The sequence below is a fragment of the Eupeodes corollae genome, chromosome 3 (assembly GCF_945859685.1).
Source record: "Eupeodes corollae chromosome 3, idEupCoro1.1, whole genome shotgun sequence".
Lineage (NCBI taxonomy): Eukaryota > Metazoa > Arthropoda > Insecta > Diptera > Syrphidae > Eupeodes > Eupeodes corollae.
Window position 1 is genome coordinate 24,329,669 of NC_079149.1, and position 16,754 is coordinate 24,346,422.

Consider the following 16,754-nt stretch of genomic DNA (forward strand, 5'->3'; position numbering starts at 1 on the left):
AGTTTACTTTGCACCCAAGTTCTATCATTACCATAGATCTTTTTTTACTCTTAATCTCCTTTGTAGTATTTTCGAAGGTAACTTTGTGTATATTTTTCTAAACACTGTGCTCCGTTCTGCCATATAACAAAGATTCTCCTCTAAAGTGGTTTTAATAACCGAAACGCAAATGGGGTGAACAAAGCAGCAGACACAGGCAAAATCAAACGAGGGTAAAAGTGGATGATAATTTAAATGAAAATACAAAAAAAAAGCAAAAAGGGTCGATTGGAATCGCAAAAGGAAACGATAGGTAGATCCTTTTGTTAAATTGGGTCATTGGTTGTTTTTGAACGTGTTAAAAGCAAAAATTGAAATGTTGCGTAAAATATGTAAGAATATACGACGAGTTGTTATTTTGAATTTTAGAAGAATTATTGAACGCTTGAGTGAGCTTTCAAGTTTTTGTTCTACTCTTCTTCCTGCCTACGTGTCAAAAAAATATGAAGCTATATATAATAAAAGTCAAAATAATTTGAAGTCAGAGATAAAACAGGAATGAAGTACAGATATAATTTTAGAATGTGCACTTATAAGGACATCGTATGTTAGCTGTCAAATTATGATATAAGTTTCTTTCAGTTCTTTAACTCGCTTAGCTTCAGTTAAATAAAACTGATAATTATATTGAACCAAAATGACGACAATAAAAACCTTTAATCAAATGAAATTCAAACTTAAAAAAAAACATCATTTTTATAGTAGGTCGTTTAGTTTTTAACAGCTATAAATACACAGATATATGCTGTAAGGTATTTTCTCTAAAATCCTATTTAATATAATTAACATTAGGTATAATTATTGCTTTTCGACAGTTTTGTACAAGCTAGAATACATTTTTAGCTATCCCTGTTTGTTTTTCATGTTTTTTTTTTCTTAAACTTGATTTCAATTTTGAATTTTCTTCATATGACATCAAAATGACATTATAAAAAATGTCAAACTCATACTTTTCGGTATTGATTTTATACAATATCTTTGGTTTCGAATAAACACATACGAAGTAGTTTATTGCATTACTTGAAGACACGAAACCTAAATTTAAAATCAAAAGCATCAATAATATTGATAGAATTTTTCGAAATTCAAACAACTTTTCGACGAGTTCGTTCATTTCATAGTATTTTCTGGATCATCAAAAAGAAGTTACTTTTTACCCCCTCATATGTTATTCATAATGTTTTCCATACTGTAGACTTTCTCTGGAATAAGAATTATATTTCAAGTATGGACTATTTTATCTTTAAAAATTATTCAATTTCCAAAACATCCAACTCTGTTTCTTCACCCTAATGGGTATACATTCTTCCAAAAAACAAACTAACCACCTCACCTAACACTGCAAATGAACCATCGAGCGAACAAACAGTAGCGAATGAACAAACCAATGAATACATGGCGCACAAGCAGCTGACAAACCAAACAAACCTTTTTCTGGAAACACACCAACAAAACACAAAAAAAGAAACAGGCATCTGTCAAAAATGCGTCATTTTGTTCGTTTGTTCGTTCGTTCGTTCTGGTTCTGGGGAAGAAACAAGAAAGAAAATCGAGACGAGAAGAACTGAACTACACTACACTACACACAAAACATACCATACCGCCGCTGTGAGTGCGAGCGAACGCGAAGCGAGTGCCAGTGCGAGTGAATTTTGTTCACATCTTTTTTTCTTTTGTACTCAGTTGCAAAAGCCGCCATGAAAAAAATTAAAATAAAATAAGAGAAACGAAACGATGTATTTACTTTGTGTTTATTTATTAAATAAGTTTGTTGCTATTTTGCTTAATAATCCATTATCTGTTTATTATATTAAACAAAATGTAGATGAGTTAACAATCATGGAACATACATAAAAGAAAAACGAGAAACTTTTAAACATTTTCAAAATGAAAATATAACAATAGTGGATGAGGGAGACAAGAAAAATTGAATATATCGACAAACGTGAGTGAGTGAGTCGAAAAATAACAAAAAAGAAAATAATATATACTCCATCGCGCAGGGGGGAAATACGTAAATTATTTTATTTCTCTGTGTTTTCTTTTTATTGTTTTTTGAATCAAGCAAAGCATTTATGCCGAACTTTTATGTGATGCTTGAGATTACAATAAAAACAAGTCGGCTTATTTCGGATGGAAGATTGCAAGGTAAATTAATAGTTTAGTTATTGATATGAATTTCATGAAATTGTTTATTAAACAAAAACTGGACAAATAAAAGTTATTTAAGGAAATTTTATGGTTTTATTAATTTTTATAATGCAATGGGATTATTTTACAAATTTACACTTGAGTTATAATGTAATTAATAAAACAAGCTAACTTAACCATGGTGTGGTCATTTGTGTTTGTGGGTGCTCCACACAATTCGAATTTTAACGAAGTGGTTTTGTTTACTTCAACTTATTTGAGTAGATGCCAGGTCCTGGGTTTCGTGTCTTCTATGAACAGATGCATAACATTGGAACTTTATTAATGCATATGTATGTATGTTTTTGACGAAAAGTTAAACAACTTTAATAACTTAATTAATTGTCAGGACCTTTTATCTCTACTTCTTTAACGTATACATAAGTAGGTATAACTCTTGTTTGGTACAGTCCAGATCAGACTAGGGTAATTGTTATAACAAATAAGAAGTGAAAATAAGAAACAATACTGTCGAGATTCTTATGGTTCTAAACTCGTAGAGACACTTCACCCAGTTCCAAACTTCTGCGATACGAAATATCTCGATACTGAAGGTAAAGCTATAGCTTTTAAATTCATTATTTTTATAAAACAATAAAAATGAACGGCTTATGTCTTTCTAAATGTTTTGAATGGTGATAAATCTTTCAGGCTAAATTATAAACAAAAGGTTTTTTAGAACATACAATGTATGTAATTAAATATTCTAAACAGAAAAATCCTGATTGACCGAGATGTCTACGCTTCCTATTTCTCATTCCTATTCTCTCATTTCTAGTCCCCATTCCCATCCATGCCGATCTCCATGGTTTTTTCTAAGAATTGATAAATATTTTATTATTTTGAATTCACTAAAAAATTATGGCGACGTCATTCTTCAACGTCATTTAGCACAATTGTTAAAGAAAATAAAAACCATTTAATTTTCAATTTGTTTTCTTATTAAAAAATTAGTTAAATATGTTTAACATCTGTAAGAAGAAAAAAGTATGGAATGTAGAAACATCAATTTTTCGCCTGGACACGAATTTAACACATTCAAAAGTTTCTTGATAAAATTTTACTTAGCTTTATCAGTTCAAAGTTTTTCTTAGTATTTGGTAGGGAACCTTTTATTTTGCAGTACAGAAGCAATTTTTCTCGGCAAACTTTCAACTAAAGCCTCACATCGTGACTTTGGAATTGCATACCAAGCATTTTGAATCTCCTGCCACAATTGTGTTAAAGAGGTTGTTTTTTTTACTCAATGTAATGTTTAACATCATTCCACAAATTCTGAATGGGGTTAAGATCGGTTGATTTTACTGGCAACTTCAAAACGGCGATTTTATTCACTCCTGAGGCACACTTCACTAACTTTGAAGTGTATTTAGGGTCGTTGTCGTACATGACGCGCCATAATAACAGCAAATTGTCTTCTGCGTAGGGTATCAAATGATCCAAGAGGATATCTCGGTACACGTTCTGGTCCATTTTGGTGTCAATTTTTACGAAGCAGCCCAGACCATAACGCTGCCTCCACCGTGTTTCACCGTCTTATGGTGTACCTTGGATCATATTCCCTGTTTTTTCGGACGCCATACATATTTTTTCTCATCCTATCCGTACTGGCAGAATTTGGATTCATTGCTCCAGAACACGTTTTCCCAAAAACTAATTGGTTTGTCTAGGTGGGCTTTGGCAAACTGTAACCTAGATTTCAGTTTTTTTTTTCATACAAGCAGTTTTCTCTGAGCAACGTACCCACTTAGATTGTTTTCATTTAATCGACGTCTTATGGTCCTTGAGGAAACAATCAATCACTCCAATGACGAAGGGCATTATAAACCACCTTCGTGGAGCATTCTAACAACTTAGAAATGTCTGTTACCGTCCGTCCTTTTGACTTAATTTTCAAGATCAGACTTCTTTTTTTCCTTTGAGCACCATTTTCCTGTTGCCATGACCAATTCATTTTTTTGTATTTATTATTTTCTTTTTAAAAAAAAAAACACAAAAAATAAAAATACACTCTTTGATTGCAGAACGGGCTAAATTTATTTTACTTTTCAATCTTTTAAAAATGAACCGTTACTTACAAGTTATAAATAATTGAAAGTAGAAAAATACTTGTACTCTTTTCAATGTGCTAAATTCGTGTCCACCACTGTACATAGTTGGTACGTGTCACTAATTTTTCGTTTTCGAAAATTAATCTAACTAAAACAAATATGACGATGCTTTTTGATTAAAATTTAATTTTATTACTTTCGACTTTGTCTTCAAGTGTGAAGAACAATAACATCCAAATGGCCGCCTTGGAAGTTTACGCAACATGCGATTGATTTGAGTGAATCTTTCAACGCTTTTTCCTCGCCTTTTCTCGCTATTTCGGTCGCAACTTGAGCAATTTTTGTTTGAGTCGAGCGTGACTACATTTGCAAAATTACTATAGTTTGCGTAATCCCCCAGAAAAATAATCTAATAGTGCCAAATCGCATTATCTAGGAAACCAAATGACATCGCTAAAACGTAAAATAAAGCGACCTAAAAACTTCTCACAGAATAAAGCCATAGGATTGGTCGTATTGTGTAGCTTGTTGCGCCGGATTGTAGTTGTTCAAGTCATGATCTTTGATAGCCGGTCCATTGTTGTAATCGCCGGTAAATCGATAAATTGGAATCATCAGTAATGTTTCTACTGTCCTTCTTCCCAATTTCACAAATTGCTTGCGCGTTCAGTAAATCATCACTGAATCTTTCTACTCGGGCCATACAAATGTTTTTATCATCTCGCAATAGCTAACATCATTCCCACTAACTGCCTGACCGGGCTCATTTTGGAAAAAATACGGCCCAATGATCCATTCCTGACAACATTACTCGCACACAGGAATGGTTGAGAGTTATAAGTCACTAGGCAATAGTTCTCATCGGACTGTTGCGCCACCTAATTTATTTATTTTTAATGATCCCTAATACCCATAAACCTTAAACCAAACTTTCATTCTTTGTGGGTGCATTGGTTTTTCGACAATCACTCTTGGCTATTGACGACGCTTGAAATGACCAAGGGGCTTTTACTCTTGAGTCAAATGGTTTTTTAAATCTCCTACCAATCCGGTTTGCTTAAATGTTTGCACGATTTTCCGGTTTTAAGCACATTTACTTAGTTAGGTCCTCAAACCTGTTAAGTCCGTTAGGAACCCCTTAACGCCATCGTATACAGTTTCCGGATATGTGTTTCCTCGACGTCCAGCTCTTCTTCCTTCTTGTGTGAGTGGATTCCACTGCATTGCTTGGCCTGCAATGCAGTCGTTACCTTTTCGAAGCGTATGTATGTCCAATCTATTGCCACTTACGCCTTCGTATTAAAGAGTCTATTGGTTCCTGGCCTGTCCTCCTATGAAGGACCTCATTTGATGTACGGTTTGGCCAGAAAATCCTTAAGATGTTACGAAGACATCTATTCACGAAGTTTTGCAGCTTTCTTGTATTGGGTGAAGTAACGTTCCAAGTGCTGCACTGATAAAGAAGCACAGATTCGACATTTGTGTGAAACAATCGTAGCTTTATCCTTTTAAGCACATTTAGACGATGAAATTGACGAAAAAATCAAGAAGTTCACAATATACTTTTATATGAACGCTCATTTTTAAAATAAACCTGAATAACTTAAACGATTGTGTATTTTTTGACGTTTCAAATGAAATGCAGAAAAAACTTGACATTTAGATGTGGTTTACATTCAAAATCGGCCCTTGAAATTTAACCACCCTGAAGCAAGTTTTAATAATTTGAATTTTGGGATTTTTAAGTCATTCACTATCGTAAATGACAAACATTTAAATAATACTGTCATACTTTAAATGACAGCTCAGTTTGAAAGTAGTCAAATATCAGCGCTCCTAAATTCAAATGAATGACCCTATACATACCTAACTTCAGTTAAGGTCAACAAAATTGCAAATTTTAATGATTTTAAAATGTTTTTCTGTTTGATGGAAGACTAAATTACGAACTTATTCTTAAATACACATCAAATATTATTAAAAATGGAGGTCTAATATAACTCTATATGTACAGTGGCGGCCAAAACTGGTCGGATGTTTGTTAAACCTAAGTTCATATTACTGTTAAACTTGTAAAAAATACTCAATTTGCTTTCGGTTTTCAGTTATTAATTCTTTATTTACTACACTCATCATTAAATAACATAAAAAGTAATTAAACAAACATAAAAATACAAATGTCTTAGAAAAAAAAAGTCAATGCGTGCAGTTTTGCACGCAAGACTCAGCATGCAAAAAACAACGATTTAAACAAAATTTTAGTACTTGGACCAGAGACCCTACCTTTTTAAAACACTTTTCACTCTCCTCGGCATACTTTCCTTAAATTTTCAAGTGTTGTGTTTGGTATATTGGTCCAGGCAACTTGGACTCAATCCCATAGCTCGTTCAAATTTGCTGATACAAAATTCTTTTAACAATTGCCCACAAATGCTCAATTGGATTGAGATCTGAGCTTTTTGCAGGCCATTTTAATGTTTTAAATGGTTGGTTTTTAAGCCACTCTTTTACTATTTTTGAGGTATGCTTGGGTTCTCCGTCTTGTTGGAATACAATTTCCTCAATTGGATATGCACACTGATCAACAAACTCAGGCAAATATGTATGCAAAATGTTAAGGTAGTCTTCCTTCTTCATTATTCCTGCTATTTTATGGATAGGACCGACGAACCACCAAGTGAAACATGCACACGCCATTATACTACCGCCGCCATCTTTCATAGTTTATTTGACTTTGTGTTGCTAAAACTGGTCACCGGGTCGGTGCCAATAATAAGACTTACGAGGGGCGTTCAATATATTCTCGGTATCGATATGAAGGAAAATGCGAATTCAATTTAAATTGTTTTTATTTTTCAATATAATCTCTCCTAACATCAATGCATTTGTTACATCTTGAGATAAGCTTTTTTAAACCCTCAAAAAATAAGTTTCCTCTTTCCCTGCAAAATACCCATTTATTGCCGACTTGAGTTCTTCATCATCCGAAAATCTTTTTCCTGGAAGACAATTTTTCAAATCCGGAAACAGGAAGTAATCACTAGGGGCAAGGTCTGGACTATAGGGTGGATATTGAATTTCTTCAAAACCACAATCTCGCACAGCAGCCTTGGTAACTCGCGCCGTGTGAACAGGACCGTTGTCATAAAGGAGCAACACAACCGCTGCGAGTTTACCCCGTATTTTCTTTTTAATTTCCTCCCGCAAATTATGCAAAGTGGAAGCGTTGGATTTGGCGTTGATGGTTTCACCTTTTTTTTGTACTCAATGAGTAAGATTCCCTTTGAGCCCCAAAAAACTGTGGTCATGAGCTTCCCGGCAGACGGATTGACTTTCAACTTCTTCGGGGGGTCTGTTCCTTTTTTATGCCACTGCATGTTCTCTTGTTTGCTTTCAGGGTCATAGTGGTGAACCCATGTTTCGTCCCCAGTAACAATCCGATGCATAACACCGTCCGCGTTCTCACTACACATCTCAAAAAGCTCTCTACAGCATGCGATTCTCACTTTTCTCTGAGGCGCTGTGAGCATTCGTGGCACCCACCTTGCACTGACCTTTGAAAGGTTAAAATGGTCATGAAGGATAATGTGAATGGTACCAGTCGAAAGCATCCTCGAGAACAAGTTTTTCGACTTCTTTGATGCTTTCTCCCGTACAAGCACTAGCCGGGGCGCCGGAGCGGGGGTTGTCTTCAATGCTCTCTCTGCCTCTCTTGAACTCACTTGACCACTTTTGCACAGTTGATAATGAAGGTGCGGAACCCTGGTAAACTGCCACCATTTCTTCATGAATAGTTTTTTGTAATCGAGCTGATATGTTAACTTGTAAAGCGCAGGTTTTTTCTGCTTTATAGACGCGATTAACCTTATTCTCTTCAATGCTCTTCTGGCTGTCTATTCGCTTGTTGGTTTGTTATTGGCCAGTGTAGCTTCTTTATGTGTAAGCTTGGAGCTTTTACGAAGCAACCGTTCCATTTCACGAGCGTCACTATCCGTCAGAATTCTTGGTCGTCCTCCAAATCACGTGGAGACTCCAAATTATTTCTTTTCCGTTCAGCTATCATTGTTGACTTTCCAAAGCCAGTCTTTTCAGATGTTTTTGCGGTACTTTCCTTTTTTTTTAATGTCGAAAGTATAGGACAAGTAGCTATAAAAAAAGACTTGTTTATAGCTAAGAAGAAGTACTCCGAATCGATTCCTGTTGTTAGATGTAAATAACTTTCAAATTATATGCATTTCATGAACATTGAAATGTTATAAACCAAGTGAGGGTGTTTCTAATAGCTGTTCGGTATTTTTTGTATTCATATTTCCTATGAAAAGGGAACCATTGATTTCAAACTAAATTACCTTGAAATCAGTAATTATTATTCACCAGCATTCATTCTTCTTGTCTTTGATTGCAAGTATAAAATGCATTGAGAAGATTATGGAGACTTTGGGGTTGGGTTTCTGTACAATCGGAAAAACGTTTAATGTCTGTCAGTCAATCGGATTGTTACAAAATCTTCCCCACTATTTAAATATAAATCAAAACATCAATCACCCTTTTAATCCTTTAAAACTTCGGCTTACATTATTTTTTTTAGTCCGAAAATCGGGGGATTTTCTCGGAAAAATCAGACTTTATTATCATTATATTTAAATCGACATATATAATATTTACAGTAAGTTGTAATTTTTGTTTTTTCTTGTTCTGAATTTCAGGTGGCCGTTAACAGCTTAGCAACGGAAAGCAATAAACAATCGAGTGGTAGTGGTTCATCACAATTGAACAATAATAATAAATTGAATTATAATTCTGCGACAGTAGCAGCAGCAGCAGCGGTTGTTGTGACCACAACAGCATCAGCAACAAATGTAAAACAAGCAAATAGTTTATCGAATTCTACGTGTACAAAATCAAGCAATAATAATATATTAGTATCAACGACGACGCAATCTATAAATAAAGGGATTAACAATACAACAGAACAAATTGTATCCCTTTGCTCGCAATCATCAGCGTCAACAACGTCCTCGTCATCGGGGTCGTCATCGTCGTCGTCATCGACGTCATCATCGTCAGCCTCATCGTCGACTTCATCAACATCATCATCAGGAGCCTCATCATCGGCATCGAGTACCGAATCTAAAGACACAAACTTTGAATACGAAGACGAGTGGGACGTTTGTGGTATACCAGAATTAATAATCGACTTGGACGCAGATATTGAAAAGTCCTCATCGACCGCAGAAGCGGCCGCAGCAGTAGCTTCTTCTAGTTCTTCGGGTGGTGGTGGCAGTAGTGGTGAAATAACAACCACTGCTTCCACAAACAATCTTGCACCCACAACGGTGGTGGCAGTAACAGCAACAGCAACAGTAACAGAAACAACAACAGCGACAGTAGGTCAATTAAATGCAACAGCGAAGTCTTCAAGTGCAGCATTGTCATCTTCGTCAAGTTCGTCTTCATTATCGGCAAATACATCCGCAAACAGCGCAGCATTGTCAGCTTCATCGTCATCCCCATCGTCGGTGTTCCCACCGCAGTTGGGAAAACAAAACAGTACCCTGTCCCAATTGCGGAATACCCTTATCAGTGGATCGGGCAAGGAGAAGAAATCCACGAATAGTAGTAGCAAAAGTCTGAAGCTGCAGCAACCATCGCTGGTGGCACAGCTCAATAGTAAGTCACTTAGCGGCGGGAGCGGCAACAATACCGGCAGCAGCAGCAATAGCAGTAGCTCAACTTCGTTAGCCACATCCACATTTGCCGGATTCTCCAAAGGTGGGAATCTGGTGAATCAGTCAGCCGGTTCCGGCGTAAATACATTTAGTGGCCCGAAGAGCAGTAGCAACAAGCCATCGGTTGCCACATCGCAATCCCTGCTGCAAGCACAAGCGAACAGCATGTCATCACAGCCGAGCGGTGGACAAGGTGCTGGAAAATCAGCCACAAAAATGTCAATAGACCATCAAGCTACATTGGACAAAGGATTAAAAATGAAAATCAAGCGAACCAAACCCGGTACAAAAACCTCAGAGGCAAAACACGAAATTGTCAAGGCCGAACAGCAAAACGGCAACACACCTAATTTAGAAGACGCCTCCCCAGGCACTAATTCCACATCTCAGTCATCCTCTTCCTCATCGTCGTCATCCTCATCGTCTTCCTCTTCTTCGTCGTCAGGCAAGAAGCACAGCGGCAGCGGTGGTGGTGGTAATAATCAAAACAATAGCAACGCTGCAAGTGGAAGCGTTGGCGGAAGTAGCAGTAGCTCTGGAAGTCAGAGTAATCAATCATCGTCAGTGCAAATGGTGCCTGCACAGCAAGGCACTAAGCGTGGCAGCAGCGGCCACCGTCGCGAGAAGACAAAGGACAAAACGCCACACTCCCGGGACAAATCGGACCATGGCAGTGGCAATGGAAGCACCGGCGGCAACGCCAACAATTCCTCAAACTCTCACAGCAGCAATTCGACCAACGATCGGTCGTCCAGCTCAACACCATCTTCTTCCCTATCCGCAGTAGCGAACTCATCATCTGGGGCTCTTGGAGGAGGAGGATCAAACTCAGTGTCATCCTGCAACTGTGGCCACGAAATAAGTGGCGGCGGAAGTATTCAAGGGCCATGCACAAATCTATCCTGCATCCGTAACCGAACCAGCGGTATGGATGCACTAGGGCAAAGAATGAATAGTGGCAGTGGGAATGGCTCCAACTCCCACAGTGGCAACAACGGCTCAACAACCAGTTCAAATATTCCCCCCGGAGTGTTCACACCCTCGACGAACAGCAGCGCTGGAAATGTTCAATCATCGAACAGTGGGTCACCGAACGCTCCCGGGCCCCCAAAAGACAGTACAAAAATGTCATCGGCGGGACTTCTAGGTGCTAGCAACTCCCAGCTTTCGAATTCTGCTTCAGTGTCGACGGGCGCATCATCCTATAGCAATTCGGCTGCACAAACTAATGCCAGTGGCAATAGTGGCACCAGCTCCGCCGGCAATCCCGGTGCCATCGTCAAGTCGATGTCAGCGACAGCACCCGGCATGATCTCAGCCACAGTTCACCACACGATTTCGGTACCCGCGAACTCTGCAGCAGCAGCTGCTGCAACTGATGACGGCACCAAGAGTCCTCCGGCTAAACGTGCCAAGTGCGACAACAAGGACATGATCGACATCTGTGTGGGCACTTCTGTAGGCACGATCACCGAACCGGACTGCCTGGGTCCATGTGAACCGGGCACTTCGGTCACTCTCGAAGGAATTGTCTGGCATGAGACAGAGGGTGGCGTTCTCGTAGTTAATGTCACTTGGCGTGGCAAGACCTACGTCGGAACACTGTTGGATTGCACCAGACACGATTGGGCTCCTCCAAGGTAAGTCAAAATATTTGAAAAATGTGCATTTGAAATGATTTTTATATTTTCTTAACAGATTCTGTGATTCACCAACTGAAGAGCTTGATTCACGAACTCCGAAAGGGCGTGGCAAGCGCGGACGTAGTTCAGTCCTTGCTCCGGATCTCAGCAACTTCACCGAGACTCGTAGCTCTGTGAGTCTTGAGTAACATCAAAACACAAGACCCTCCGTTGCTAACTGACATTTTTATCTTTGCAGGTTCATTCCAAACTCCGCAATGGCGGTTCCAAAGGTCGTGGCGGTCGTGCAGTCACAACAGCTGGTGCTGCAGCAACCACCAATACCACTACCAACAGCACTGCATCCTCATCGACGTCGTCCACATCGTCGACGTCGTCATCGAACGCTAACTCAACCAACACGCCATCGACCTCGCCGACGGCATTCCTGCCTCCGCGGCCAGAGAAGCTCAAATCCAAAGACGAGAGTCCATCCCCAGTGAATGGCGACTCAGCTGCAAGTGCGGGTGGTGGTGGTGCTTCCGGCGGCACCAGTGGCAATGGCGCCATTCCTATTTTGGCCAATGCCAGTGGAATTCAAACGCCCGCTCTAAGCGCAGGTTTGTTGGGAGCACAGCCTCAGAGTCTTGTCAATCCGGTAACCGGATTGAATGTTCAAATCTCCACGAAGAAATGTAAGACTGCGTCGCCGTGCGCGATCTCTCCGGTGTTGTTAGAGTGCCCGGAACAAGACTGCAGCAAGAAGTTCAAGCACGCCAATGGTCTGCGCTATCATCAGAGCCACGCTCATGGATCCGGATCGATGGACGAAGACTCGTTGCAGTTGCCAGAGTCACCGGTGCGTTCGGCTCCGCCGACAACACCTTCACCAGCTCCCGCTGGTACTCCTCAGCCACCGGCTACACCAACAGCGACAGCAGCACCAGACGCTCCCGAAGTAATCCCAACGGCTGCGCCAATCACCGCCCCGCCAACACCCACAAGTGGGGTTCTTCCTGTGACACCTATAGCTGCGCCACCCTCGCCCGTAGCAGTTGCTGTTCCGTCAACGCCACCAGCAGCAGTCACTCAGGTACAGGCGCCGCCACAGACAACATTGCCTGTGGCGCCGGTCTCGGTAGCACCAACACCTAGTGTGCCACCAGCGCCACCTATAATAAGTGTCCCATCAGTTCCGGCACCAGTTGCTTCGGTTACTATTAGTGGCAGTGGCCTCCTCAACGCAGTCCAGACATCTGCCCCATCAATTGGCATTGCAAACCAACCACTATCTGGCTTGCCTCCAATTTCGCAATTACCCCCACAGCACGCGATTCCCGGTGGCAGCATCACTGCTGGCATTTCAGGACAGGCTCTTTCTCAGCACCAACAGCATTCGATTGTTAATCAAATTATGGGCGAGATCGTGCAACCACAGCAGCCATCCCCTCAACAACAGCAGCAACAACAACAGCAGCAGATGCACTCTGGGCCACGTAAGGATTACCATTTACCAGTTTTTAATGAATCACTCCTAATCTTTTTTTTAACAGTTAAACCAGGAGTTCTTCGATTTGGTCCTCAAACTGATAATGCTCAGGTCAACCCAATCCCACTGCCAGTGCAGAGTCCACTGAGACCTACCCCGACTCCTGCTATGGCTCCGCAGTCTAGACCTCCAGGTACACCAGAAACAGCCCACCAACCTGTTGGCTATCCTGGTGCTCCTTCTCAAGCATCGCAACAAGGTATGATTTTTAATTAAAAAAAAAAAAAAAACGAAGCCATCTCACAAATTTGAATCTTCTTAGGCATTCCATTGAGCAAATCCCAGCAGCCATTTGGCAAGCAAAAGAAAAACCGCAAATCACCGCTTCCAGGCGACTTTGATAATTCCATGTCAAGAGACGACGTCCAAAGTCCCGCCTACAGTGATATATCTGATGATTCTACACCGGTTGTAGACACAGAGATGATTGGTTAGTATTTTCTTTCAGTCGAACAATTGGAACAATTGTTAATTATTTATTCTTCCTTTTAGACAAATCTCAAGCTCCCAAGCATGTTGTTGATATAAAGAAGCCGCAGGAAGGTGCTCCACCTCCGATACCACCTCTGAGCAACTACGGAATGTATCAGTTCTATCCACAGCAACAATATTTGGTTCCTTCGGAGCATCAGCAGGTTAAAGGTCCGCATGGAGCACCTGGTCAACCACCATCGGTTATTCCACAATCGCCGCAAATCGAATACACTAAGAATAAGGATCCTCCATTGGACTTGATGACAAAGCCCTCGCCGCAACAACAGCAGCAACAACAACAACAGCAGCAGCATCAACAACAGCAGCAGCAACAACAGCAACATCAACAACAGCAGCAACAAGAACAGAATATCAAAGACAGTGTGCAGACTCTTGGATCTGGAATGAGTTTAACTAGTGGTGGACCAAATCCAGTGTCCAGCAATGCTCCAGGAGGAGCTGGAGCACCAGGTTCGCTGCCAAATCCTTCGCCTGCAAAGCCAATTACGCACTTCTATCCTTTCAAGTAAGTGAAACAAAAAAGAGAAAACTATCAAAGAAAGAGGTTTAACAATTTTTTTTACAGTTACATGGCTGCCCAAGGATATCCTTACAATGTTGAGCCAAATTATGGACCTGTATCCATGGTCTCCGATGAAAATAAACTCGGACATGCTCTGCAAAATCCACCACCAACTTTGAAGGACGATCGCATCAAGGAGAGTCAAAGCCCTCACGAGAATGCTAAATTATCGACGCAGGTAAATTCTTTGTTTTTGATCTCATAAGCCTTTGACTTGACCTTAACTTGCTATGATTGCTTTTAGATGATTTCATCGAAGTTGATAAAGAGCGAGCCAGTGACCAAGGAGATCAAACAGGAACCCAACAGCCACCCAATGCATCCTAAGGATCCTCCAGTGCAATCGATTGGCGGCTATCCGGGCATGTATCAGCGACAGCAGTTGAGTATGCCGCACCAGCATTCACCGCATCTTGCGCAGAATGAGGAACTAAGAAGGTAAATTATCATAACTTTAGAAGAGCCACTTATATATATATTCTAATGATCAAACACTTTGTTTTGTAGGTATTATATCTTCTCGGAGCAGAGACGTAACAATTTTCTGCAACAAGTTCAGTCTGGGTCACATCAACCGCCACCTGGCTCACAAATGAAGCCAGAGGATCTACCAATGTCGGCCCAACAGCAGCAGCAGCTTAGCCACCAGCAATCGCAACAAATGCAGGCTCAGCAGCAGGCACAGCAACAAGCTCAACAGCAAGCTCAACAACAAGCTCAACAGCAAGCTCAACAACAGGCCCAGCAACAAGCTCAGCAACAACAGCAGCAGCAACAACAACAGCAGCAGCAGCAACAACAGCAGCAGCAGCAGCAACAACACCAACAGCAGCAACAGCAACAACATCAACAACAACAACAGCAGCAGCACCAACAACAACAACAGCAACAACAACAACAGCAGCAGCAGCAACAACAAAACTCAAGTAGTCAGAAGAGTTCCAAGTCAAGCTCGTCGTCAGGATCGATGGGTCAAAAGGCAACAAACCTCATAAAGGACTCGATCAAGGAAGAAAAGGATGTGAAAATCAAGCAGGAAGGACAAAAGCCCACAATGGAAACGCAAGGTCCACCTCCTCCGCCAACATCGCAATACTTCTTGCATCCATCGTACATCAGTCCGAGTCCCTTCGGTTTCGATGCAAGTCATCCCATGTATCGGAACGTGCTAATGTCGACGCCCTACAACACACCACCGTATCATCTACCGATGGCGCGCTACCACGCTCCCGAAGATCTCTCCCGGAATCCCGGTACTAAGGCCCTCGATGCATTGCATCATGCCGCCAGCCAGTATTACACAACGCATAAGATTCACGAGCTAAGCGAGCGTGCTCTCAAGAGTCCAACAAGTGGCAACGTCAAAGTCAGTGTTTCTAGTCCGAATGTGTCGCAACAAGGCGGCGGCGGTGGTGGTGGCGTTGGTGGGGGCGGTAGTGTCCTACCACCCGGAGGGCCGGGTGGGCCAGTCAATATGGGCCCATCGCCCGGCAATAATCCCGTGACAGGGGGACCCAATTCAGGACTTGGGATACCGTCGGCCAATCCGTCGGGTCCATTAAACCTACAACCACCCTCAAACTCAATGCCTCCAGGCCTGAGTGGTGGTGGTGGCCTGGGACCGCCACAAAAAGGTGATAACACCAAATCAATGGTTGTTGATCCGCTGCTAAGCAAACAACAGCAGCAGGGACCTGGCGGTGTTGCTGGTATACCTGGCAGTGGCAGTGGTAATCCAGCCGATAGTCGAAGTCCGCCACCCCAGAGACATGTGCACACACACCATCATACGCATGTTGGACTTGGCTATCCTATGTATCCGGCGCCCTATGGAGGTGAGCTTTAGCTTTAAATTGCTTCAGTTTAAAAAAAAAAAAATAAAAAACAAACTTGCGCGATCTCAACGTCAAAAAAATAATATTAACAAAAAATAACGGTCATGTATGTTTCATTTTTTTTTAATTACTTTTATTTTTGTTTCCTTTGTTTTTTTCATTTTAAATAAATCAGTTGATTATAAAGTAAATTAATTTCATAAGATAAGGACTTGTGTAGCTAAAGAAAGTTGAGCAAATGATTAAGATTTTAACCCATCAGAATCCGTGTTTTTAGAGAGGTTTTACGAGGGTTTAAGGGAAGTCCATTTTTACATACCTGAACCCAGGTCAAACCTCTGTTACTCCATTGAAGCCAGTGGGTTAAAATCTTAAAGTTCAGTATATCAAAACTTGAGTAGATAATTCACGTCAAATTAATTTGTATCTAACCACCAAAAAGTTCCCAGTACCGATTAATTTTGATTGCTTAAAAAGTCTCTGTAAAGTTGAGAAAATTAATTGATCCGGTTAACTTTTAGTTAATTTAAACATTATCACCTTTGTTGTTTTTCTATTACAGTAGCTTATTTTAATTTGTTTACTTGTGACCCTCCGTAATAATAGTTAAAAACAAAAATAAGTAAAAACAAACTAAAGCCAATTTAAATTTAAACAATTTGTTCAATTTATTTTTTAACAG

General features: G+C 40.6%; 1 protein-coding gene across 1 annotated transcript in view; it reads left to right on the plus strand.

Annotated features, from left to right (window-relative positions):
* LOC129950062 (streptococcal hemagglutinin-like) overlaps nucleotides 1-16,754 on the plus strand; it is a 255,098-nt gene that overhangs the window by 237,884 nt on the left and 460 nt on the right. The window contains exons 3-11 of the mRNA XM_056061850.1: nucleotides 8,987-11,649; nucleotides 11,708-11,825; nucleotides 11,891-13,127; nucleotides 13,185-13,379; nucleotides 13,443-13,610; nucleotides 13,673-14,180; nucleotides 14,241-14,415; nucleotides 14,482-14,675; nucleotides 14,745-16,072. Of these exons, the coding sequence (XP_055917825.1) occupies nucleotides 8,987-11,649; nucleotides 11,708-11,825; nucleotides 11,891-13,127; nucleotides 13,185-13,379; nucleotides 13,443-13,610; nucleotides 13,673-14,180; nucleotides 14,241-14,415; nucleotides 14,482-14,675; nucleotides 14,745-16,072 (6,586 nt within the window). The remainder of the gene's footprint in view (nucleotides 1-8,986; nucleotides 11,650-11,707; nucleotides 11,826-11,890; nucleotides 13,128-13,184; nucleotides 13,380-13,442; nucleotides 13,611-13,672; nucleotides 14,181-14,240; nucleotides 14,416-14,481; nucleotides 14,676-14,744; nucleotides 16,073-16,754) is intronic.